The sequence below is a fragment of the Salvelinus alpinus genome, chromosome 4 (assembly GCF_045679555.1).
Source record: "Salvelinus alpinus chromosome 4, SLU_Salpinus.1, whole genome shotgun sequence".
Lineage (NCBI taxonomy): Eukaryota > Metazoa > Chordata > Actinopteri > Salmoniformes > Salmonidae > Salvelinus > Salvelinus alpinus.
The window spans coordinates 100,305,250-100,331,089 of record NC_092089.1 but is presented as its reverse complement, the minus strand read 5'-3'; the positions used below and the strand labels follow the sequence as shown (position 1 = coordinate 100,331,089).

General features: G+C 42.1%; 1 protein-coding gene across 4 annotated transcripts in view; it reads left to right on the top strand.

Moving 5' to 3' along the window:
• The window catches only part of LOC139574833 (probable E3 ubiquitin-protein ligase MID2), a 162,917-nt gene that overhangs the window by 118,760 nt on the left and 18,317 nt on the right, over nucleotides 1–25,840 (top strand). For all 4 annotated transcript variants that reach the window (XM_071399777.1, XM_071399774.1, XM_071399776.1 and 1 more), the window contains 4 exons: nucleotides 1,997–2,145; nucleotides 2,674–2,801; nucleotides 3,665–3,808; nucleotides 18,777–18,938. In XM_071399777.1, coding sequence (XP_071255878.1) covers nucleotides 1,997–2,145; nucleotides 2,674–2,801; nucleotides 3,665–3,808; nucleotides 18,777–18,938 — 583 coding nt within the window. The remainder of the gene's footprint in view (nucleotides 1–1,996; nucleotides 2,146–2,673; nucleotides 2,802–3,664; nucleotides 3,809–18,776; nucleotides 18,939–25,840) is intronic.

The following is a 25,840-nucleotide window of genomic DNA, read 5'->3' as shown; positions in this document are numbered from 1 at the left end:
GTTCTTATTTACAATGACGGCCTACACCGGCCAAACCTGGACAACGCTGGGCCAATTGTGCCCCGCCCTATGGGACTACCAATCACGGCCGGTTGTGATACAGACAGTTTTTATTATTTAACTAGGCAAGTCAGGTAAGAACAACTTCTTATTTACAATGACATCCTACCGGGGAACAGTGGGTTAACTGCCTTGTTCAGGGCCCGGGGAACAGTGGGTTAACTGCCTTGTTCAGGGCCCGGGGAACAGTGGGTTAACTGCCTTGTTCAGGGCCCGGGGAACAGTGGGTTAACTGCCTTGTTCAGGGCCCGGGGAACAGTGGGTTAACTGCCTTGTTCAGGGCCCGGGGAACAGTGGGTTAACTGCCTTGTTCAGGGCCCGGGGAACAGTGGGTTAACTGCCTTGTTCAGGGCCCGGGGAACAGTGGGTTAACTGCCTTGTTCAGGGGCAGAACGACAGATTTTTACCTTGTCGGCTCAGGGATTCTATCCACTAGGCTCTAACCACTAGGCTACCTGCCGCCCCAATTTGGGAAGTTTAATGTGGAATGTTTTCTATCCTCATACGTAGTCAGAATATGTAACTTATGTTACGTAGGCTAAATCAAATGTAGTCTTACCAGTGACATTTAAAAATCATCTTGTTTTTAATACCAGTTACTGACAATTCCATCGCATTACAGAAGCAATGAAATTCCTCTAATCCCCTTTCTCAGAGATTTGCCCTGACGAAGGAAGTATTAAATGAAGCTAATTCAATGTGTCACATCTGAGCCAGGGGATGGACTGAAGATGAATAGATTATGTAGAATTAGAATTTAAAATGTTTGAATGATTCTATGATTCTACTCATCGTCCTTGAGGGAATTATAACACTCTCCATATTAGGCCTTTCTCTGTCTCTCAGGGTGTGGGACTGTAGGGGATGATGAACAGAGACTGACAGAGAGAAAAAGAGATGGAGGGAAAGAGAGAGAGAGAAAAAAAACGCTGTATATTCTGGAAGGCGTTCTATCTGAATACTTGGACATGACTTGTGTTTTTTAGAGACGACAGAATGAGAAACTGGATATTTGGCCCTCTGCTTTGAACATCACCTACATAACAAACTGAGACAATATATATTTTGATTTGTTTAACACTTTTTTTGGTTACTACATGATTCCATATGTGTTATTTCATAGTGTTGATGTATTCACTATTATTCTACAATGTAGAAAATAGTACAAATAAAGTAAAAGCGTTGAATGAGTTGGTGTATCCAAACTTCTGACCGGTGTTGTAGATATACTGTATATGCGCTAAATGTCCATCTATTGTGCAACATAGCCACGATATAATAGTATAGACAATGTGAGATGACTGCCTATATCCTAACCCTGCTAACATGAACTCTTCTCTGTCCCTTGCTTGTGTGCCTGCGTGCTTTCCTGCCTGTGTGCCTGCCTACCTGTGTACCTGCGTGCCTGCCTACCTGTGTACCTGCGTGCCTGCCTACCTGTGTGTCTGCGTGCCTGCCTACCTGTGTACCTGCGTGCCTGCCTACCTGTGTACCTGCGTGCCTGCCTACCTGTGTGTCTGCGTGCCTGCCTACCTGTGTACCTGCGTGCCTGCCTACCTGTGTACCTGCGTGCCTGTCTACCTGTGTACCTGCGTGCCTGCCTACCTGTGTGTCTGCGTGCCTGCCTACCTGTGTACCTGCGTGCCTGCCTACCTGTGTGTCTGCGTGCCTGCCTACCTGTGTGTCTGCGTGCCTGCCTACCTGTGTACCTGCGTGCCTGCCTACCTGTGTACCTGCGTGCCTGCCTACCTGTGTACCTGCGTGCCTGCCTACCTGTGTGTCTGCCTACCTGTGTGCCTACGTGCCTGCGTACCTGCATACCTGCCTACCTGCGTGCCTGCCCCCATATGTGCCTGCGTACATGTGTGTCTTGTTTGTTTGTACTGTGTCCGTCTGTGCGTGCGTGTGTCCTGTGTGTGTGTGTTACCTGTCTCAGGTGATGAAGCTGCGTAAACTGGCCCAGCAGATGGCTAACTGCAGACAGTGTCTGGAGCGCTCCCGAGCCCTCATCACTCAGGCAGAACACAGCCTGAAGGAGAACGACCACGCTCGCTTCCTACAGACCGCCAGGAACGTGGCTGAGAGGTGAGACAGGCATCCCTCCTCACTGACATCCCTCTCTCACCCCTTAACTACCTCCCCTACCAGCCCCCTGTAACTAGCCACCAGGAACATGGGCGAGAGGTGAGATATCACATCCCTCCCGCCTGGCCTGGGCTGGGCTGTGTGTTTCGTTGGGAGGCTTTTAAGGCCCACAGAAAGGGAAGGATACTCAGAACACATTATGCAAGGCTCTACTGTTTCCAAGGCTTGTTATTCATGGACTCTCTCCCTGTAATGGAAGTCTCATGCAGAATTTCAGGGTCTGGTGGATGTTTTAGGAATGAGGTTCTCTAGCTGATGGAGACAGGCTGGAATAGGAAGGGTTAAACACAACAGGGTCTGTCTGCGGCTGTGTCAGACCCACCCACACACTGTGTGTAGACAGAGGGCATCCTTGCTCTCCGCACCTTCATCATCCTCCTGCTGAGGTTCTCCAGTCCATACAATAGGATCTCTATGCTCCAGTCTGATACCTCTCCTTTCTCCCCCCCCCCCCCGCTCTCTCCCCAGGGTTGCCATGGCCACAGCCTCCTCCCAGGTGCTGATACCAGATGTGAACCTGAACGAAGCCTTTGATAACTTTGCCCTGGACTTTTCCAGAGAGAAGAAGATCCTGGAGGGACTGGACTACCTGACAGGCGAGAGGGAGGGAGGGAGGGAGGGAGGGAGGGAGGGAGGGAGGGAGGGAGGGAGGGAGGGAGAGTGTGAGAGAGTGGGAGGGAGGGAGGGAGAGACAGAGACAGAGAGAGCGCACCACAGTTGGCAAATAAGGAACCTGTCTGTCGATCAATGTCCATCCTGCAAGCCTCTAGAGGTGTTATATAGTTCTGTTGAAACACAAACGACCACCGGAGACGTACAGAAGTAACATAGAACAAATCTGACAAAAAATGTACTACACTTTGTGTTTAGTTGACAGCTACAATGCACATTGTCTGAAATGATGCCTAGATACTGATCTTTCCATTGTTGACACTGTAGCTCCCACCCTACACACTCAAACTTGCAGGAAACCATCTGTAGGCCAGGGGACTATCCAAATTAAGTATTACAGCGAATACATTTTTAACACCTTGGAAATAGGTACTTATATTAATGCTCTCATGTGCTGTCCTCTGGCATCAGGTACACATCTATGAATGCTCTCGTGTGCTGTCCTCTGGGATCAATTACACATCTATTAATGCTCTCATGTGCTGTCCTCTGGGATCAATTACACATCTATGAATGCTCTCGTGTGCTGTCCTCTGGGATCAATTACACATCTATTAATGCTCTCATGTGCTGTCCTCTGGGATCAAGTACACATCTATTAATGCTCTCATGTGCTGTCCTCTGGGATCAATTACACATCTATGAATGCTCTCATGTGCTGTCCTCTGGGATCAATTACACATCTATGAATGCTCTCATGTGCTGTCCTCTGGCATCAAGTACACATCTAGTATTGTTTTGAATAAATCCAATCCAACACTAATCTATCCCTTGTTTGACACTGTAGCTCCCAGTCCTCCCTCCATACGTGATGAGCTGTGTACCGCCTCCCACGACACCATCACTGTTCACTGGACGTCTGAGGACGAGTTCAGCGTCACCTCGTACGAACTGCAGTACACCATCTACACCGGACAGACCAACTTCATCAGTAAGTGCCATGACAATACACCAGCCGTACACCACCCTGTTCACCATATCTACCCAGTGACGTGTGTATCATTAATGTGATAATTACCTACTACGTTGAATAATTACTCGATTAAATTAATAATGTAACAATTAACTCATTAGGAATTTGGGGCACCACGGGAAGTGATGACTCAGCGATACACAAATTGGCAAATTGGCTAACTAAATAATCACACAGAAATACATAAACACACACACACATGGTATAGGTTATTGATTACTAACATAATGCGATAAAAACAGTCCCTAGTGGACTAACCCGATATGACGGCTTGTTACACAATGGAAAAGATAAAGAGAGGGCGAGACAAAGAGAGTGGACTTATCGTACATACATTTGGAAACTACGCTCACCGTAAATATGAATATTTAGCACCCTAATAACCGCTCATTCGGATATGAAATGCAATATATATTTACGTTTCTCTGTCGTCTCTCTGTTGAAACCACGCGGTCCGTCTATGGGAAGTAGTTCGATGCATGTCTCTGATTGTCCACCACAGTTCTGGAGTGTTCTTAGAATGGATACATTAGAGGTGTACCACACGTTGGTGAGAGGGACCTGTTTTTCCCTCCTGTCTTTGGTCAATTGTCCGAGACTACTTTACATGCAGAGCTGCAGACGGTGCATGTTTTGGTCTAGTCTTCACCTTCTTCACTCGTCGAGAGTTTTCAGAGGGTCTTACCATTTTCTGCGTCCTCACGTTCTCTGGTCTGTATTTAAATTCTCTGCGAGTCCCCTTAAGTACTCTGGCCTGAAAGGCGGTTCCATCATGTTGACACGAACTCTGACCTCATTAGGGGCATGGCTTAGTTAGTGTGCAACACACATGAAACACCATTATCTCAATAGAAAACTATCACATTTCTATCTTTTCAAAAAATTGGTTCATGCTTAATCGTATAAGTTTTACAAAATGTAGATGTAAATCTGATATTTACAGCTTGAAAGCTCTTAAAGTTACAATGTTCCCGTCATAATGCCTTTTTGATAATTTTATTCAAAAAATAGACATTTAATTTCCCATATTCCATCTGTCATTATTCCCAACATTCTTTATGTTAGAAATATTGTTTCAATGTCCATTGTTTGATGTTGAAGTTTTGGCGGCACAGTCTCTCTGTGTAACAAAGTATTTTCAGTCTTCCATGTCTGCAGAGGGGGGAGAGTTTCTGCAAGTCATAAAACAGGCCAAACTCCCCCCTCCTCCTCTCCTGTGGGTCTGGCTATCCTCAAACATTTTCCTAACTGATGGGTGCTTTTGATCCTCAAAAGAGAGAGTGATGACACCAGTATACTACCCAGTTCACCATCTACCCAATACACTACCAATATACCACCCAGTTCACCATCTACACAGTATACTACCAATATACCACCCAGTTCACCATCTGCACAGTATACTACCCATACACCACCCAGTTTAACATCTATCTACCCAGTATACTACCCATACACCACCCAGTTCACCATCTACTCAGTATACTACCCATACACCACCCAGTTCACCATCTGCACAGTATACTACCCATACACCACCCAGTTCAACATCTACCCAGTATACTACCCATACACCACCCAGTTCACCATCTACCCAGTATACTACCCATACACCACCCAGTTCACCATCTACCCAGTATACTACCTCTACACCACCCAGTTCAACATCTATCTACCCAGTATACTACCCATACACCACCCAGTTCAACATCTATCTACCCAGTATACTACCCATACACCACCCAGTTCAACATCTACACCGGCCAGACCAACTTCATCAGTGAGTAACAAACATCACCGCTTCTTCACCACCCACTCATACACTCATACACCGGCCACAGCTTTTTCTTTAGCATCAGACTGTTGCGATACACAGGCATACATGCAAAAAATACGCTAGAACATAAAATACAATAAAACTATAATACCAATCTCAGGCCAAGGATTAGAGTATATTATGTATGATGTTGTTATCTAATGGTATACAGTAGACCCAGTCACAATATGAGATGGAGAAATACAGCTCTGTCATTACAGAGGTCCAAGAACATACCATGAGTCACTACTTACTGTACATGAGGTTGAAATATGTGTTTGACCAGAAATACAGTCACCTACAGTAAGAAGGGATATGGTTGGACTACTTCATAATACAGTAAGGGATATAGTTGGACTACTTTATAGTACAGTAGCCTACAGTAAGAAGGGATATGGTTGGACTACTTTATAGTACAGTAACCTACAGTAAGAAGAGATAGGGTTGGACTACTTTATAATACAGTAAGAAGGGATATGGTTGGACTACTTCATAATACAGTAAGAAGGGATATGGTTGGACTACTTCATAATACAGTAAGAAGGGATATGGTTGGACTACTTTATATAATACAGTAACCTACAGTAAGAAGGGATATGGTTGGACTACTTTATAATACAGTAAGAAGGGATATGGTTGGACTACTTCATAATACAGTAAGAAGGGATATGGTTGGACTACTTTATAATACAGTAACCTACAGTAAGAAGGGATTTGGTTGGACTACTTCATAATACAGTAAGAAGGGATATGGTTGGACTACTTTATAATACAGTAAGAAGGGATATGGTTGGACTACTTTATAATACAGTAACCTACAGTAAGAAGGGATATGGTTGGACTACTTCATAATACAGTAAGAAGGGATATGGTTGGACTACTTTATAATACAGTAAGAAGGGATATGGTTGGACTACTTTATAATACAGTAAGAAGGGATAGGGTTGGACTACTTTATAATACAGTAAGAAGGGATATGGTTGGACTACTTTATAATACAGTAAGAAGGGATAGGGTTGGACTACTTTATAATACAGTAAGACGGGATATGGTTGGACTACTTTATAATACAGTAAGAAGGGATATGGTTGGACTACTTTATAATACAGTAAGAAGGGATATGGTTGGACTACTTTATAATACAGTAAGAAGGGATAGGGTTGGGCTACTTTATAGTACAGTAACCTACAGTAAGAAGGGATATGGTTGGACTACTTCATAATACAGTAAGAAGGGATAGGGTTGGACTACTTTATAATACAGTAAGAAGGGATATGGTTGGACTACTTTATTATACAGTAAGAAGGGATATGGTTGGACTACTTTATAATACAGTAAGAAGGGATATGGTTGGACTACTTTATAATACAGTAAGAAGGGATAGGGTTGGGCTACTTTATAGTACAGTAACCTACAGTAAGAAGGGATATGGTTGGACTACTTCATAATACAGTAAGAAGGGATAGGGTTGGACTACTTTATAATACAGTAAGAAGGGATATGGTTGGACTACTTTATTATACAGTAAGAAGGGATATGGTTGGACTACTTTATAATACAGTAAGAAGGGATAGGGTTGGACTACTTTATAATACAGTAAGAAGGGATAGGGTTGGACTACTTTATTATACAGTAAGAAGGGATAGGGTTGGACTACTTTATAATACAGTAAGAAGGGATAGGGTTGGACTACTTTATAATACAGTAAGAAGGGATATGGTTGGACTACTTTATAATACAGTAAGAAGGGATATGGTTGGACTACTTTATAATACAGTAAGAAGGGATAGGGTTGGGCTACTTTATAGTACAGTAACCTACAGTAAGAAGGGATATGGTTGGACTACTTCATAATACAGTAAGAAGGGATAGGGTTGGACTACTTTATAATACAGTAAGAAGGGATATGGCTGGACTACTTTATTATACAGTAAGAAGGGATATGGTTGGACTACTTTATAATACAGTAAGAAGGGATAGGGTTGGACTACTTTATAATACAGTAAGAAGGGATAGGGTTGGACTACTTTATTATACAGTAAGAAGGGATAGGGTTGGACTACTTTATAATACAGTAAGAAGGGATAGGGTTGGACTACTTTATAATACAGTAAGAAGGGATATGGTTGGACTACTTTATAATACAGTAAGAAGGGATAGGGTTGGAATACTTTATAATACAGTAAGAAGGGATAGGGTTGGACTACTTTATTATACAGTAAGAAGGGATAGGGTTGGACTACTTTATAATACAGTAAGAAGGGATAGGGTTGGACTACTTTATAATACAGTAAGAAGGGATATGGTTGGACTACTTTATAATACAGTAAGAAGGGATAGGGTTGGAATACTTTATAATACAGTAAGAAGGGATAGGGTTGGACTACTTTATTATACAGTAAGAAGGGATATGGTTGGACAACTTTATTATACAGTAAGAAGGGATAGGGTTGGACTACTTTATAGTACAGTAAGAAGGGATATGGTTGGACCACTATATAATACAGTAAGAAGGGATATAGTTGGACTACTTTATAGTACAGTAAGAAGGGATATGGTTGGACTACTTTATAGTACAGTAAGAAGGGATAGGGTTGGACTACTTCATATAACACTGAATGTTGCTGGTTTGCACTCTATCCCGTTATGTAACAGCCATATTTTAGTAACAGCTTTGTAAAGCCATGCAGTTACTGTACTGACATCAAGATAACATGTCATTTGGGAACATCAGCTGTTCCATTGTGTCTGTTTCACCATTTATGGAGTATAATACCTTGAGTGAGAGGACTGGGTGACACTGTTGAGGGGCATTGAGGAGAGGAGGGAAGAGGAGAATTGCTGAAGTGTAGAGCAGAGTAGATAATAGCAGGTATAGGCCTAGCAGATAATGTCAGGCTGCCTTGGCAGGACACAGGAGGATGAACTGACAGTAGAGTGGCAGGACACAGGAGGATGAACTGACAGTAGAGTGGGAGGACACAGGAGGATGAACTGACAGTAGAGTGGGAGGACGCAGGAGGATCAGCTGACAGTAGAGTGGGAGGATACAGGAGGATGAACTGACAGTAGAGTGGGAGGACGCAGGAGGATCAGCTGACAGTAGAGTGGGAGAACACAGGAGGATGAACTGACAGTAGAGTGGGAGGACACAGGAGGATGAACTGACAGTAGAGTGGGAGGATACAGGAGGATCAGCTGACAGTAGAGTGGGAGGACACAGGAGGATCAGCTGGCAGTAGAGTGGGAGGACACAGGAGGATCAGCTGACAGTAGAGTGGGAGGACACAGGAGGATCAGCTGACAGTAGAGTGGGAGGACACAGGAGGATCAGCTGACAGTAGAGTGGCAGAACACATGTGGAGCTGGTTGGCCCTGGGACAGATTGGAGTATCCTGACACATACAGTTGAAGTCGGAAGACTACATACACTTAGGTTGGAGTTATTAAAACTCGTTTTTCAACCACTCCACAAATTTCTTGTTAACAAACTATAGTTTTGGCAAGTCGGTTAGGACATCTACTTTGTGCATGACACATGTAATCTTTCCAACAATTGTTTACAGACAGACTATTTCACTTATAATTCACTATATCACAATTCCAGTGGGTCAGAAGTTTAAATACACTAAGTTGACTGTGCCTTTAAACAGCTTGGAAAATTCCAGAAAATGATGTCATGGCTTTAGAAGCTTCTGATAGGCTAATTGACATAATTTGAGTCAATTGGAGGTGTACCTATGGATGTATTTCAAGGCCTACCTTCAAACTCAGTGCCTCTTTGCTTGACATCGTGGGAAATCTAAAGAAATCAGCCAAGACCTCAGAAAATAAATTGTAGACCTCCAAAAGTCTGGTTCATCCTTGGGAGCAATTTTCAAATGCCTGACGGTACCACGTTCATCTGTACAAACAATAGTATGCAAGTATAAACACCATGGGAGCACGCAGCCATCATACCGCTCAGGAAGGAGACGTGTTCTGTCTCCTAGAGGAGAACATACTTTGGTGCGAAAAGTGCAAATCAATCCCAGAACAACAGCAAAGGACCTTGTGAAGATGCTGGAGGAAACAGGTACAAAAGTATCTATATCCACAGTAAAACGAGTCCTATATCGACATAACCTGAAAGGCCGCTCAGCAAGGAAGAAGCACCTGCTCCAAAACCGCCATAAAAAAGACAGACTACGGTTTGCAACTGCACATGGGGACAAAGATCGTACTTTTTGGAGGAATGTTCTCTGTTCTGATGAAACAAAAATAGAACTGTTTGGCCATAATGACCATCGTTATGTTTGGAGGAAAAGGGGGGTGGCTTGCAAGCCGAAGAACACCATCCCAACCATGAAGCACGGGGGTGGCAGCATCATGTTGTGGGGGTGCTTTGCTGCAGGAGGGCCTGGTGCACTTCACAAAATAGATGGCATCATGAGGAGGGAAAATTATGTAGATATAGTGAAGCAACATCTCAAGTAGAGGTCGACCGATTATGATTTTTCAACGCCGATACCGATTATTGGAGTGTCCAAAAATGCTGATTACCGATTGTTATGAAAACTTGAAATCGGCCCTAATTAATTGGCCATTACGATTAATCGGTCAACCTCTAATCTCAAGACATCAGTCAGAAAGTTAAAGCTTGGTCGCAAATGGGTCTTCCAAATGGACAATGACCCCAAGCATACTTCCAAAGTTGTGGCAAAATGGCTTAAGGACAACAAAGTCAAGGTATTGGAGTGGCCATCACAAAGCCCTGACCTCAATCCTATAGAAAGTATGTGGGCAGAACTGAAAAAGCATGTGCAAGCAAGGAGGCCTACAAACCTGACTCAGTTACACCAGCTCTGTCAGGAGGAATGGGCCAAAATTCATTGAACTTATTGTGGGAAACTTGTGGAAGGCTACCCGAAACGTTTGACCCAAATTAAACAAGGCAATGCAACCAAATACAAATTGAGTGTATGTAAACTTCTGACCCACTGGGAATGTGATGAAAGAAATAAAATCTGAAATAAATAATTCTCTCTACTATTATTCTGACATTTCACATTCTTAAAATAAAGTGGTGATCCTAACTGACCTAAGAAAGGGTTTAAATGTATTTGGCTAAGGTGTATGTAAACTTCCGACTTCAACTGTACTTCCTACAGATCCTCCACAGAGCTGCTTTCTTCTCATCTACTATTCTTCACTCCTTCCTTTCTCTCTTCTCTAATCCTCTCTCCTGTTTTCCCCTTTTCCCACCCTCCTCTCCTACTCCCTCTCTCCTCTCCTCCTCTCCCTCTCCTCCCTCCTCTATCCTCCCTATGATCTCCCTCCTCTCTCCTCCTCTCTTCTCCCTCCTCCTCTCTTCTCCCTCCTCTCCCCTCCTCACTCCTGTCCTCTCTCCTCCTCTCTTCTCTCCTCCTCTCCCCTCCTCTCTCCTCTCCCTCTCCTCCCTCCTCTCCCCTCCTCTATCCTCCCTATGATTTCTCTCCTCTCTCCTCTCCTCCTCTCCATCTCCTCCCTCCTCTCCCCTCCCTATGATTTCTCTCCTCTCTCCTCCCCTCAGTCCCAGCCTGCTCCAACCTGCTCAGTCCCAGTGCTGCAGTGAAGTAGGATTTATTTCAGCAGTGATAGACTGAAGAGCTGAGGCCATCAGCAGATCCGGAGTGGGAGGGAAGAGGTGGGCTGGCTGGCAGACCTGGGTTCAAATACTATTTGAAATATTTTCAAATACATTTAACGTTTCTTTTAGCCTGCCTGGAGTTCCAGTTGGGCGGGGTTTATACTATCGACGCTTTTCTTTTGGTCCATTAACCTAGACAAGCCCAATCAAGCACAAATAAAGTATTTTAAATCTATATCAAATACTATTTGACCCCAGGTCTGCCGGCTGGCTGGCCTCACTGAGCTGCCATTACCTCCTCAGGAGGATAAGAGGGAGCTGGAGCTGAATGTTATTTCAGACTGCTGAGTTTGTAGCATTGCCTTTTTTCTGCATCTCTGAGTGCTTAAACGAGAAGAATCAGATGATGTCATCTGATCCTTCTCCTCTCTCCCTGGAGGGGGAATGTGAGATTATATGTCCATACAGGACCAGTCAGGTACCAGGGATGGGGAATGTGAGATTATATGTACATACAGGACCAGTCAGGTACCAGGGATGGGAATGTGAGATTATATGTACATACAGGACCAGTCAGGTACCAGGGATGGGGAATGTGAGATTATATGTACATACAGGACCAGTCAGGTACCAGGGATGGGGATGTGAGATTATATGTCCATACAGGACCAGTCAGGTACCAGGGATGGGGATGTGAGATTATATGTCCATACAGGACCAGTCAGGTACCAGGGATGGGAATGTGAGATTGTATGTCTATACAGGACCAGTCAGGTACCAGGGATGGGAATGTGAGATTATATGTCCATACAGGACCAGTCAGGTACCAGGGATGGAAATGTGAGATTGTATGTCCATACAGGACCAGTCAGGTACCAGGGATGGGAATGTGAGATTATATGTCCATACAGGACCAGTCAGGTACCAGGGATGGAAATGTGAGATTATATGTCCATACAGGACCAGTCAGGTACCAGGGATGGAAATGTGAGATTGTATGTCTATACAGGACCAGTCAGGTTGTTTACTGTAATACTGTAGGGTAGTGTTGTTTACTGTAGTACTGTAGGGTAGTGTTGTTTACTGTAATACTGTAGGATAGTGTTGTTTACTGTAATACTGTAGGATAGTGTTGTTTACTGTAATACTGTAGGGTAGTGTTGTTTACTGTAGTACTGTAGGGTAGTGTTGTTTACTGTAATACTGTAGGATAGTGTTGTTTACTGTAATACTGTAGGGTAGTGTTGTTTACTGTAATACTGTAGGGTAGTGTTGTTTACTGTAATACTGTAGGGTAGTGTTGTTTACTGTAATACTGTAGGGTAGTGTTGTTTACTGTAATACTGTAGGGTAGTGTTGTTTACTGTAATACTGTAGGGTAGTGTTGTTTACTGTAGTACTGTAGGGTAGTGTTTACTGTAATACTGTAGGGTAGTGTTGTTTACTGTAATACTGTAGGGTAGTGTTGTTTACTGTAATACTGTAGGGTAGTGTTGTTTACTGTAATGCTGTAGGGTAGTGTTGTTTACTGTAGGGTAGTGTTGTTTACTGTAACACTGTAGGGTATTGTTGTTTACTGTAATACTGTAGGGTAGTGTTGTTTACTGTAATACTGTAGGGTAGTGTTTACTGTAATACTGTAGGGTAGTGTTGTTTACTGTAATACTGTAGGGTAGTGTTGTTTACTGTAATACTGTAGGGTAGTGTTGTTTACTGTAATACTGTAGGGTAGTGTTGTTTACTCTAATACTGTAGGGTAGTGTTGTTTACTGTAATACTGTAGGGTAGTGTTGTTTACTGTAATACTGTAGGGTAGTGTTGTTTACTGTAATACTGTAGGGTAGTGTTGTTTACTGTAATACTGTAGGGTAATGTTGTTTACTGTAATACTGTAGGGTAGTGTTGTTTACTGTAATACTGTAGGGTAGTGTTGTTTACTGTAGTACTGTAGGGTAGTGTTTACTGTAATACTGTAGGGTAGTGTTGTTTACTGTAATACTGTAGGGTAGTGTTGTTTACTGTAGGGTAGTGTTGTTTACTGTAACACTGTAGGGTATTGTTGTTTACTGTAATACTGTAGGGTAGTGTTGTTTACTGTAATACTGTAGGGTAGTGTTTACTGTAATACTGTAGGGTAGTGTTGTTTACTGTAATACTGTAGGGTAGTGTTGTTTACTGTAATACTGTAGAGTAGTGTTGTTTACTGTAATACTGTAGGGTAGTGTTGTTTTCTGTAATACTGTAGGGTAGTGTTGTTTACTCTAATACTGTAGGGTAGTGTTGTTTACTGTAATACTGTAGGGTAGTGTTGTTTACTCTAATACTGTAGGGTAGTGTTGTTTCCTGTAGGGTAGTGTTGTTTCCTGTAATACTGTAGGGTAGTGTTGTTTACTGTAATACTGTAGGGTAGTGTTGTTTACTGTAATACTGTAGGGTAGTGTTGTTTACTGTAGGGTAGTGTTGTTTACTGTAATACTGTAGGGTAGTGTTGTTTACTGTAACACTGTAGGGTAGTGTTGTTTACTGTAATACTGTAGGGTAGTGTTGTTTACTGTAATACTGTAGGGTAGTGTTGTTTACTGTAATACTGTAGGGTAGTGTTTACTGTAATACTGTAGGGTAGTGTTGTTTACTGTAATACTGTAGGGTAGTGTTGTTTACTGTAGGGTAGTGTTGTTTACTGTAATACTGTAGGGTAGTGTTGTTTACTGTAATACTGTAGGGTAGTGTTGTTTACTGTAATACTGTAGGGTAGTGTTGTTTACTGTAATACTGTAGGGTAGTGATGTTTACTGTAATACTGTAGGGTAGTGTTGTTTACTGTAACACTGTAGGGTAGTGTTGTTTGCTGTAATACTGTCGGGTAGTGTTGTTTACTGTAACACTGTAGGGTAGTGTTGTTTACTGTAATACTGTAGGGTAGTGTTGTTTACTGTAATACTGTAGGGTAGTGTTGTTTACTGTAGGGTAGTGTTGTTTACTGTAATACTGTAGAGTAGTGTTGTTTACTGTAATACTGTAGGGTAGTGTTGTTTACTGTAGGGTAGTGTTGTTTACTGTAGGGTAGTGTTGTTTACTGTAATACTGTAGGGTAGTGTTTACTGTAATACTTTAGGGTAGTGTTGTTTACTGTAATACTGTAGAGTAGTGTTGTTTACTGTAATACTGTAGGGTAGTGTTGTTTACTGTAGGGTAGTGTTGTTTACTGTAATACTGTAGGGTAGTGTTGTTTACTGTAATACTGTAGGGTAGTGTTGTTTACTGTAGGGTAGTGTTGTTTACTGTAATACTTTAGGGTAGTGTTGTTTACTGTAACACTGTAGGGTAGTGATGTTTACTGTAATACTGTAGGGTAGTGTTTACTGTAATACTGTAGGGTAGTGATGTTTACTGTAATACTGTAGGGTAGTGTTGTTTACTGTAATACTGTAGGGTAGTGTTGTTTACTGTAATACTGTAGGGTAGTGTTGTTTACTGTAATACTGTAGGGTAGTGATGTTAACTGTAATACTGTAGGGTAGTGCTTCTACACCTGCATTGCTTGCTGTTTGGGGTTTTGGGCTGGGTTTCTGTACAGCACTTCGAGATATTAGCTGATGTACGAAGAGCTATATAAAATAAACTTGATTTGATTTGATTTAGTGTTGTTTACTGTAATACTGTAGGGTAGTGTTGTTTAATGTAATACTGTAGGGTAGTGTTGTTTACTGTAATACTGTAGGGTAGTGTTGTTTACTGTAATACTGTAGGGTAGTGTTGTTTACTGTAATACTGTAGGGTAGTGTTGTTTACTGTAATACTGTAGGGTAATGTTGTTTACTGTAATACTGTAGGGTAGTGTTGTTTACTGTAATACTGTAGGGTAGTGTTGTTTACTGTAGTACTGTAGGGTAGTGTTTACTGTAATACTGTAGGGTAGTGTTGTTTACTGTAATACTGTAGGGTAGTGTTGTTTACTGTAATACTGTAGGGTAGTGTTGTTTACTGTAATACTGTAGGGTAGTGTTGTTTACTGTAGGGTAGTGTTGTTTACTGTAATACTGTCTTAGACCATAAGTCACATAGTGTTGTTGTGTTATACGTCACATAGTGTTGTTGTGTTTTAAGTCACAGTGATGTTGTGTTATACGTCACAGTGATGTTGTGTTATAAGTCACATAGTGTTGTTGTGTTTTAAGTCACAGTGATGTTGTGTTATAAGTCACATAGTGTTGTTGTGTTATAAGTCACAGTGTTGTTGTGTTATAAGTCACAGTGTTGTTGTGTTATAAGTCACATAGTGTTGTTGTGTTATAAGTCACAGTGATGTTGTGTTATAAGTCACAGTGTTGTTGTGTTATAAGTTACATAGTGATGTTGTGTTATAAGTCACAGTGATGTTGTGTTATAAGTCACAGTGTTGTTGTGTTATAAGTCACATAGTGATGTTGTGTTATAAGTCACAGTGATGTTGTGTTATAAGTCACACAGTGTTGTTGTGTTATAAGTCACAGTGTTGTTGTGTTATAAGTCACAGTGATGTTGTGTTATAAGTCACAGTGTTGTTGTGTTATAAGTCACATAGTGTTGTTGTGTTAAAAGTCACATAGTGATGTTGTGTTATAAGTCACAGTGTTGTTGTGTTATAAGTCACAGTGTTGTTGTGTTATAAGTCACAGTGATGTTGTGTTATAAGTCACACAGTGTTGTTGTGTTATAAGTCACAGTGATGTTGTGTTATAAGTCACACAGTGTTGTTGTGTTATAAGTCACAGTGTTGTTGTGTTATAAGTCACAGTGATGTTGTGTTATAAGTCACAGTGTTGTTGTGTTATAAGTCACATAGTGATGTTGTGTTATAAGTCACAGTGATGTTGTGTTATAAGTCACAGTGTTGTTGTGTTATAAGTCACATAGTGATGTTGTGTTATAAGTCACAGTGATGTTGTGTTATAAGTCACACAGTGTTGTTGTGTTATAAGTCACAGTGTTGTTGTGTTATAAGTCACAGTGATGTTGTGTTATAAGTCACAGTGTTGTTGTGTTATAAGTCACAGTGTTGTTGTGTTATAAGTCACATAGTGTTGTTGTGTTATAAGTCACAGTGTTGTTGTGTTATAAGTCACAGTGTTGTTGTGTTATAAGTCACAGTGTTGTTGTGTTTTAAGTCACAGTGATGTTGTGTTATAAGTCACATAGTGATGTTGTGTTATAAGTCACATAGTGATGTTGTGTTATAAGTCACAGTGTTGTTGTGTTTTAAGTCACAGTGATGTTGTGTTATAAGTCACATAGTGTTGTTGTGTTATAAGTCACAGTGTTGTTGTGTTTTAAGTCACAGTGTTGTTGTGTTTTAAGTCACAGTGATGTTGTGTTATAAGTCACATAGTGATGTTGTGTTATAAGTCACATAGTGATGTTGTGTTATAAGTCACAGTGTTGTTGTGTTTTAAGTCACAGTGATGTTGTGTTATAAGTCACATAGTGTTGTTGTGTTTTAAGTCACAGTGATGTTGTGTTATAAGTCACACAGTGATGTTGTGTTATAAGTCACAGTGTTGTTGTGTTATAAGTCACAGTGATGTTGTGTTATAAGTCACATAGTGATGTTGTGTTATAAGTCACATAGTGATGTTGTGTTATAAGTCACAGTGTTGTTGTGTTTTAAGTCACAGTGATGTTGTGTTATAAGTCACACAGTGATGTTGTGTTATAAGTCACATAGTGATGTTGTGTTATAAGTCACATAGTGATGTTGTGTTATAAGTCACATAGTGATGTTGTGTTATAAGTCACATAGTGATGTTGTGTTATAAGTCACATAGTGATGTTGTGTTATAAGTCACAGTGTTGTTGTGTTTTAAGTCACAGTGATGTTGTGTTATAAGTCACATGGTGTTGTTGTGTTATAAGTCACATTCTGTATATATAAATGTTTCCCTGAGGTGGGTCCATGGGTCCAGGTTTAGTAACATGGCAAACATGTTCAGGTTGTCCTTGATGCAATATAGCTGTGTAGCGATTCCACTGTTCACATAGACCTGATTTATACCTGATGTGATAGATGCTTAGCTACCTCTGCCTACACTGTTCACGTAACTGATGCATGTTTGCTTAAACAGATGAAAAGGGAAGATAGAAGATAGAAAATTAGCCTTGGTTTTGGAACGCGGAGTGTGAATAAGTTAGTCTTGGTGTTGGAACGGGGAGTGTGAATAAGTTAGTCTTGGTGTTGGAACGGGGAGTGTGAATAAGTTAGTCTTGGTGTTGGAACAGGGAGTGTGAATAAGTTAGTCTTGTTACCTTGTTAGGTTTGTATCTCCAGGTCTGTATAACAGTATGTATCTCCAGGTCTGTATAACAGTATGTATCCTTCCAGGTCTATATAACAGTATGTATCTCTCTCCAGGTCTGTATAACAGTATGTATCTCCAGGTCTGTATAACAGTATGTATCCCTCCAGGTCTATATAACAGTATGTATCTCTCTAGGTCTATATAACAGTATGTATCCCTCTGCAGGTCTCTATAACAGTATGTATCTCTCTCCAGGTCTCTATAACAGTATGTATCTCTCTCCAGGTCTGTATAACAGTATGTATCTCCAGGTCTGTATAACAGTATGTATCCCTCCAGGTCTATATAACAGTATGTATCTCTCTAGGTCTATATAACAGTATGTATCCCTCTGCAGGTCTCTATAACAGTATGTATCTCTCTCCAGGTCTCTATAACAGTATGTATATCTCTCCAGGTCTGTATAACAGTATGTATCTCCAGGTCTGTATAACAGTATGTATCCCTCCAGGTCTATATAACAGTATGTATCCCTCTAGGTCTATATAACAGTATGTATCCCTCTGCAGGTCTCTATAACAGTATGTATCTCTCTCCAGGTCTCTATAACAGTATGTATCTCTCTCCAGGTCTCTATAACAGTATGTATCTCTCTCCAGGTCTCTATAACAGTATCTCTCTCCAGGTCTCTATAACAGTATCTCTCTCCAGGTCTCTATAACAGTATGTATCTCTCTCCAGGTCTCTATAACAGTATCTCTCTCCAGGTCTCTATAACAGTATCTCTCTCCAGGTCTCTATAACAGTATGTATCTCTCTCCAGGTCTCTATAACAGTATGTATCTCTCTCCAGGTCTCTATAACAGTATGTATCTCTCTCCAGGTCTCTATAACAGTATGTATCTCTCTCCAGGTCTCTATAACAGTATCTCTCTCCAGGTCTCTATAACAGTGTGTATCTCTCTCCAGGTCTCTATAACAGTATCTCTCTCCAGGTCTATATAACAGTATGTATCCCTCCAGGTCTATATAACAGTATGTATCCCTCTGCAGGTCTCTATAACAGTATGTATCTCTAGGTCTATATAACAGTGTGTATCTCTCTCCAGGTCTATATAACAGTATGTATCCCTCCAGGTCTATATAACAGTATGTATCCCTCTGCAGGTCTCTATAACAGTATGTTTCTCTCTCCAGGTCTCTGTAACAGTATGTATCTCTCTCCAGGTCTCTATAACAGTGTGGACAGTTGGATGATTGTCCCCAACATCAAGCAGAACCACTACACGGTGCACGGCCTGCAGAGTGGAACACGTTATGTCTTCTTTGTCAAGGCCATCAACCAGGCAGGCAGCCGCAACAGCGACCCAGCCCGCCTCAAAACCAACAGTAAGTCTCCCAGTCCTCTGGTCCCTTCAGCCCGCCTCAAAACCAACAGTAAGTCTCCCAGTCCTCTGGTCCCTTCAGCCCTCCTCAAAACCAACAGTAAGTCCCCCAGTCCTCTGTCCTTTCAGCCCTCCTCAAAACCAACAGTAAGTCTCCCAGTCCTCTGTCCCTTCAGCCCTCCTCAAAACCAACAGTAAGTCTCCCAGTCCTCTGTCCCTTCAGCCCTCCTCAAAACCAACAGTAAGTCCCCCAGTCCTCTGTCCCTTCAGCCCTCCTCAAAACCAACAGTAAGTCCCCCAGTCCTCTGGTCCCTCTGTCCCTTCAGCCCTCCTCAAAACCAACAGTAAGTCTCCCAGTCCTCTGGTCCCTCTGGTCCCTTCAGGCCTCCTCAAAACCAACAGTAAGTCCCCCAGTCCTCTGTCCCTTCAGCCCGCCTCAAAACCAACAGTAAGTCCCCCAGTCCTCTGTCCCTTCAGCCCTCCTCAAAACCAACAGTAAGTCTCCCAGTCCTCTGTCCCTTCAGCCCTCCTCAAAACCAACAGTAAGTCTCCCAGTCCTCTGGTCCCTCTGGTCCCTTCAGGCCTCCTCAAAACCAACAGTAAGTCCCCCAGTCCTCTGTCCCTTCAGCCCGCCTCAAAACCAACAGTAAGTCTCCCAGTCCTCTGTCCCTTCAGCCCGCCTCAAAACCAACAGTAAGTCTCCCAGTCCTCTGTCCCTTCAGCCCTCCTCAAAACCAACAGTAAGTCCCCCAGTCCTCTGTCCCTTCAGCCCTCCTCAAAACCAACAGTAAGTCCCCCAGTCCTCTGGTCCCTCTGTCCCTTCAGCCCTCCTCAAAACCAACAGTAAGTCCCCCAGTCCTCTGGTCCCTTCAGCCCTCCTCAAAACCAACAGTAAGTCCCCCAGTCCTCTGTCCCTTCAGCCCTCCTCAAAACCAACAGTAAGTCTCCCAGTCCTCTGGTCCCTTCAGCCCTCCTCAAAACCAACAGTAAGTCCCCCAGTCCTCTGTCCCTTCAGCCCTCCTCAAAACCAACAGTAAGTCCCCCAGTCCTCTGTCCCTTCAGCCCTCCTCAAAACCAACAGTAAGTCCCCCAGTCCTCTGTCCCTTCAGCCCTCCTCAAAAGCTAACATAAATATATGTTGTGTTTTCGCTGTAAAACATTTAAAAAATCGGACATGTTGGCTGGATTCACAAGATGTTTATCTTTCATTTGCTGTATTGGACTTGTGATTTCATGAAATTATATTATATGATATTCCCTGTGGCGCTAGGCTTTGCTAGTCAGCGTTTCTGATGAGGAACATCCCGGATCCGGGAGGGGGGGTCGGTATCAAAAGTAAAAGTACAAATAATTAAAAGTTTCATTATATTAAGCAAACCAGGCATTTGGGATGACCAGGAATGTTCTTTTGATGTGTGAATTGGACAATTTTCTGTCCTGCTAAGCATTGAAAATGTAACAAGTACTTTTGGGTGTCAGGGAAAATGTATGGAGTAAAAAGTAAAAAAACATTCTTAAAACTTCTTCTTAATAGGGGGGCGCTGTTTTCACTTTGGGAAAAATCGTGCCCAAATTAAACGGCCTCGTACTCTGTTCTAGATCATACAATATGCATATTATTATTACTATTGGATAGAAAACACTCTGAAGTTTCTAAAACTGTTTGAATTATATCTGTGAGTAAAACAGAACTCATTTGGCAGCAAACTTCAATACAGGAAGTGAAAAATCTGAAAATGAGGCTCTGTGTCAGGGCCTGCCTATTCAACTGGCTTTTATTTATGGATCTGTATGCACTTCATACACCTTCCACTAGATGTCAACAGGCAGTAGACGGTTGAATGGGGTGTCTAGCTTGATGTGAGGCCGAATAAGAGCTTTTGGAGTGACAGGTCAGCTCTTTTGTCAGTTTTCAGTTTTCGACGGCGCGCGGGGGAACTCCACATTGTCTTCTGAAAAGCGTTCGGTATACGAAATGCTCCGGCTCTGATTTTATTGGATATATATGAGAAAAACATCATAAAGTAGGATTTTTCAACCGAGTTTGACCAGTTTATTCGACGTTTATTGGGAATTTTTGAATTTTTCGTTCCATGCGCTAAGAGTTGATTGGCATGTTCGCGCCACAATGCTAGCCAAAGTTGCTAATTCGACAGAAGAAATGGACATTCTAAAACCAAACAACGATTTATTCTGGAAATAGGACTCCTTGCACAACATTCTGATGGAAGATCAGCAAAGTAAGAGAATATTTATGATGTTATTTTGTATTTTTGTGTAATATGTTGGCTCCAACACGGCGGAGAATAGGTGAGCGCTGTCTCACAATAATGCATGCTGTATGTTGTAGTAAAGTTATTTTTTAAAATCTAACACAGCGGTGGCATTAAGAACCAGTGTATCTTTCATTTGCCATACAACAAGTATTTTTATGTAAAGTTTATGATGAGTTCTTTGGTTAGATTAGATGACTGTCCAAAATATCTCCGGAGATTTTGGTGAATTGTTGCTACGTATTCACAATGTATAACCACGATTTGCAGCTCTAAATATGCACATTTTCGAACAAAACATAAATGTATTGTATAACATAATGTTATAAGACTGTCATCTGATGAAGTTGTCCAAAGGTTAGTGATTAATTTTATCTCTAGTTGTCGGTTTTGTGAAAGCTATCTTTACGGTATAAATGGTGTTGTGTGTTTGGCTATTGTGGTGAGCTAATAGAAATATATATTGTGTTTTCGCTGTAAAACACTTAAAAAATCGGAAATATTGGCTGGATTCACAAGATGTTTATCTTTCATTTGCTGTATTGGACTTGTGATTTCATGAAATTATATTATATGATATCCCTGTCGCGTTAGGCTAGGCTATGCTAGTCAGCTTTTTTGATGAGGATGCTCCCGGATCCGGGATGGGTAGCACTGAAAGGTTAAGGAATGTTCGTGAAGTAAAAGTAAAAGTAGTCAAAAATATAAATAGTAAATTAAAGTACAGATACACAAAAAAACTACTTAAGTAATACTTTAAAGTATTTTTACTTAAAACTTCTCTAGGATTACTTAAAACTTCCTTGGACACTGTGCTATCTAACCTCCAAACGAGCTCCAATGCCATACAACACTCCTTCCGTGGCCTCCAACTGCTCTTAAACGCTAGTAAAACCAAATGCATGCTTTTCAACCGTTCGCTGCCTGCACCCGCACGCCCGACTAGCATCACCACCCTGGACGGTTCCGACCTAGAATATGTGGACATCTATAAGTACCTAGGTGTCTGGCTAGACTGCAAACTCTCCTTCCAGACTCATATCAAACATCTCCAATCCAAAATCAAATCTAGAGTCGGCTTTCTATTTCGCAACAAAGCCTCCTTCACTCACGCCGCCAAACTTACCCTAGTAAAACTGACTATCCTACCGATCCTCGACTTCGGCGATGTCATCTACAAAATAGCTTCCAATACTCTACTCAGCAAACTGGATGCAGTTTATCACAGTGCCATCTGTTTTGTTACTAAAGCACCTTATACGACCCACCACTGCGACCTGTATGCCCTAGTCGGCTGGCCCTCGCTACATGTTCGTCGTCAGACCCACTGGCTCCAGGTCATCTACAAGGCTATGCTAGGTAAAGTGCCGCCTTATCTCAGTTCACTAGTCACGATGGCTACACCCACCCGTAGCACGCGCTCCAGCAGGTGTATCTCACTGATCATCCCTAAAGCCAAAACCTCATTTGGACGCCTTTCCTTCCAGTTCTCTGCTGCCTGCGACTGGAACGAATTGCAAAAATCTCTGAATTTGGAGACTTTTATCTCCCTCAACAACTTTAAACATCTGCTATCCGAGCAGCTAACCGATCGCTGCAGCTGTACATAGTCCATTGGTATATAGCCCACCCAATTTACCTACCTCACCCCCCATACTGCTTTTATTGATTTACTGTTCTGCTCCTTTGCACACCAGTATCTCTACTTGCACATGATCATCTGATGATTTATCACTCCAGTGTTAATCTGCTAAATTGTAATTATTCGATTTATTGCCTACCTCCTCATGCCTTTTGCACACATTGTATATAGATTCTCTTTTTTTCTACCATTTTATTGACTTGTTTATTGTTTACTCCATGTGTAACTCTGTGTTGTTGTCTGTTCACACTGCTATGCTTTATCTTGGCCAGGTCGCAGTTGCAAATGAGAACTTGTTCTCAACTAGCCTACCTGGTTAAATAAAGGTGATATAAAAAAAATATTTAAAAAAGGATAGGGGGCAGCATTTTCACATTTGGATGAAAAGCATACCCAAATTCAACTGCCAGCTACTCATCCCCAGAAGATGAGATATGCATATTGTTAGTAGATTTGGATAGAAAACACTCTGAAGTTTCTAAAACTGTTTGAATCATGTCTGTGAGTATAACAGAACTTATTTAGCAGGCGAAACCCCGAGGACAAACCATTCAGATTCTTTTTTTTTTGAGGTCACTCTCTTTTCAATGGTTTTCATTGGGAATCCAGATTTCTAATTGACCTTCTTGCAGTTCCTACCGCTTCCACTGGATGTCAACAGTCTTTAGAAATTGGTTGAGTTTTTTTCCTTTGTGTAATGAAGAAGTACGGACATTTTGAACAAGGGTCACTTGTTGTGTACTGTTTGTTCGAGGCGCGTGACCAGAAAGCTAGCTACAGTTTGTTTTAATCCTGTATTGAACACAGATCATCCCGTCTTCAATTTTATCGATTATTTATTTAACAAAATACCTAAAGTTTTATTACAAAAGTAGTTTGAAATGTTTTGGCAAAGTTTACAGGTAACCTTTGAGATATTTTGTAGTCATGTTTCACAAGTCGGAACCGGTGTTTTTCTGGATCAAACGCGCCAAATAAATGGACATTTTGGATATATATCGACGGAATTAATCAAACAAAAGGACCATTTGTGATGTTTATGGGACATATTGGAGTGCCAACAACAGAAGCTCGTCAAAGGTAAGGCATTAATTATATTTTTATTTCTGCGTTTCGTGTCGCGCCTGCAGGGTTGAAATATGCTTCTCTTTCTTTGTTTACTCTGTTGCTATCCTGAGATAATAGCATTGTTTGCTTTCGCCGAAAAGCCTATTTGAATTCAAACAGGTTGGCTGGATTCACAACCAGTGTAGCTTTAATTTGGTATCTTTCATGTGTGATTTAATGAAAGTTTGATTTTTATAGTAATTTATTTGAATTTGGCACTCTGCATTTTCTCTGGTTTTTGGCCAAGTGAGACAGTAGCGTCCCGCCTAAACTCAGATTTTTGGATATAAATATGAACTTTACCGAACAAAACATACATCTATTGTGTAACAAGAAGTCCTATGAGTGTCATCTGATGAAGATCATCAAAGGTTAGTGATTGATTTTATCTCTATTTCTGCTTTTTGTTACTCCTCTCTTTGGCTGGAAAAATGGCTGTGTTCTTCTGTGACTTGGCTCTGACCTAGCATAATCGTTTGGTGTGCTTTCGTCGTAAAGCCTATTTGAATTCTGACATTTTGGCTGGATTCACAACAAGTGTAGCTTTAATTTGATATCTTTCATGTGTGATTTCATGAAGGTTAGATTTTTATAGTAATTTATTTGAATTTGGCGCTCTGCATTTTTACTGGCTTTTGGCCAAGTGGGACGTTAGCGTCCCACATATCCCAGAGAAGTTTTAAGTACTTTACACCACTGAATTAGACCAGTTATTCCAGACATTAGAGAACAGCCACTGGCTAGATAGATGAGAGAAAAGGCTTTATTGGTATGCAATACATGGACCGACGCCACCCAACCAGTGATAATGACTCCATTAGACCCATCACTCACTTTCCCTTTCTCTCTCTCTCTCTCTCTCGCCCTCCCTCTCTCTCTCGCCCTCTCTCGCTCTCTCTCTCGCCCTCGCCCTCTCTCTCTCTCTCTCTCTCTCCCTCTCCTCTCTCTCTCTCTCTCTCTCTCTCTCTCTCTCTCTCTCTCTCTCTCTCTCTCTCTCTCTCTCTCTCTCTCTCTCTCTATCCCTCTCTCTCTACCCTCCCTCTCTCCCTCCCTCTCTCTCTCCCTCTCTCTCTCTCTCTCTCCCTCTCTCTCTACCCTCCCTCTCTCCCTCCCTCCATCCTGATCACACGGTAAGTTGGCTAATGCCATGATTTCTCCCTCCTCACACCTCTACAACCCTGCCTGTCTGCCTCTCTCTCGCTCAGAGCTTCAATTACTTACAAATGCCCCTGTTATAGCCGGATAGGCGCTGACAGCATTCAAATGGATTATTGCATCAGAGAGGCTATGGAGTCACCCGGGGGGAGGTTTGGAGGTGAAACACAGGGTATCTGGAGCTAGCAGTGAGTTAGCTTGTCCTCCCTTTCTCATCCCTCCTTCCCTCTCTCATCCCTCCTTCCCTCTCTCATCCCTCCTTCCCTCTCTCATCCCTCTTTCCCTTTCTCATTCCTCCTTGCCTTTCTCATCCCTCCTTCCCTTTCTCATTCCTCCTTCCCTCTCTCATCCCTCCTTCCCTCTCTCATCCCTCTTTCCCTTTCTCATTCCTCCTTCCCTCTCTCATCCCTCTTTCCCTCTCTCATCCCTCCTTCCCTCTCTCATCCCTCCTTCCCTCTCTCATCCCTCCTTCCCTCTCTCATCCCTCCTTCCCTCTCTCATCCCTCCTTCCCTCTCTCATCCCTCCTTCCCTCTCTCATCCCTCCTTCCCTCTCTCATCCCTCCTTCCCTCTCTCATCCCTCTTTCCCTCTCTCATCCCTCCTTCCCTCTCTCATCCCTCCTTCCCTCTCTCATCCTTCCTTCCCTCTCTCATCCCTCCTTCCCTCTCTCATCCCTCCTTCCCTCTCTCATCCCTCCTTCCCTCTCTCATCCCTCCTTCCCTCTCTCAT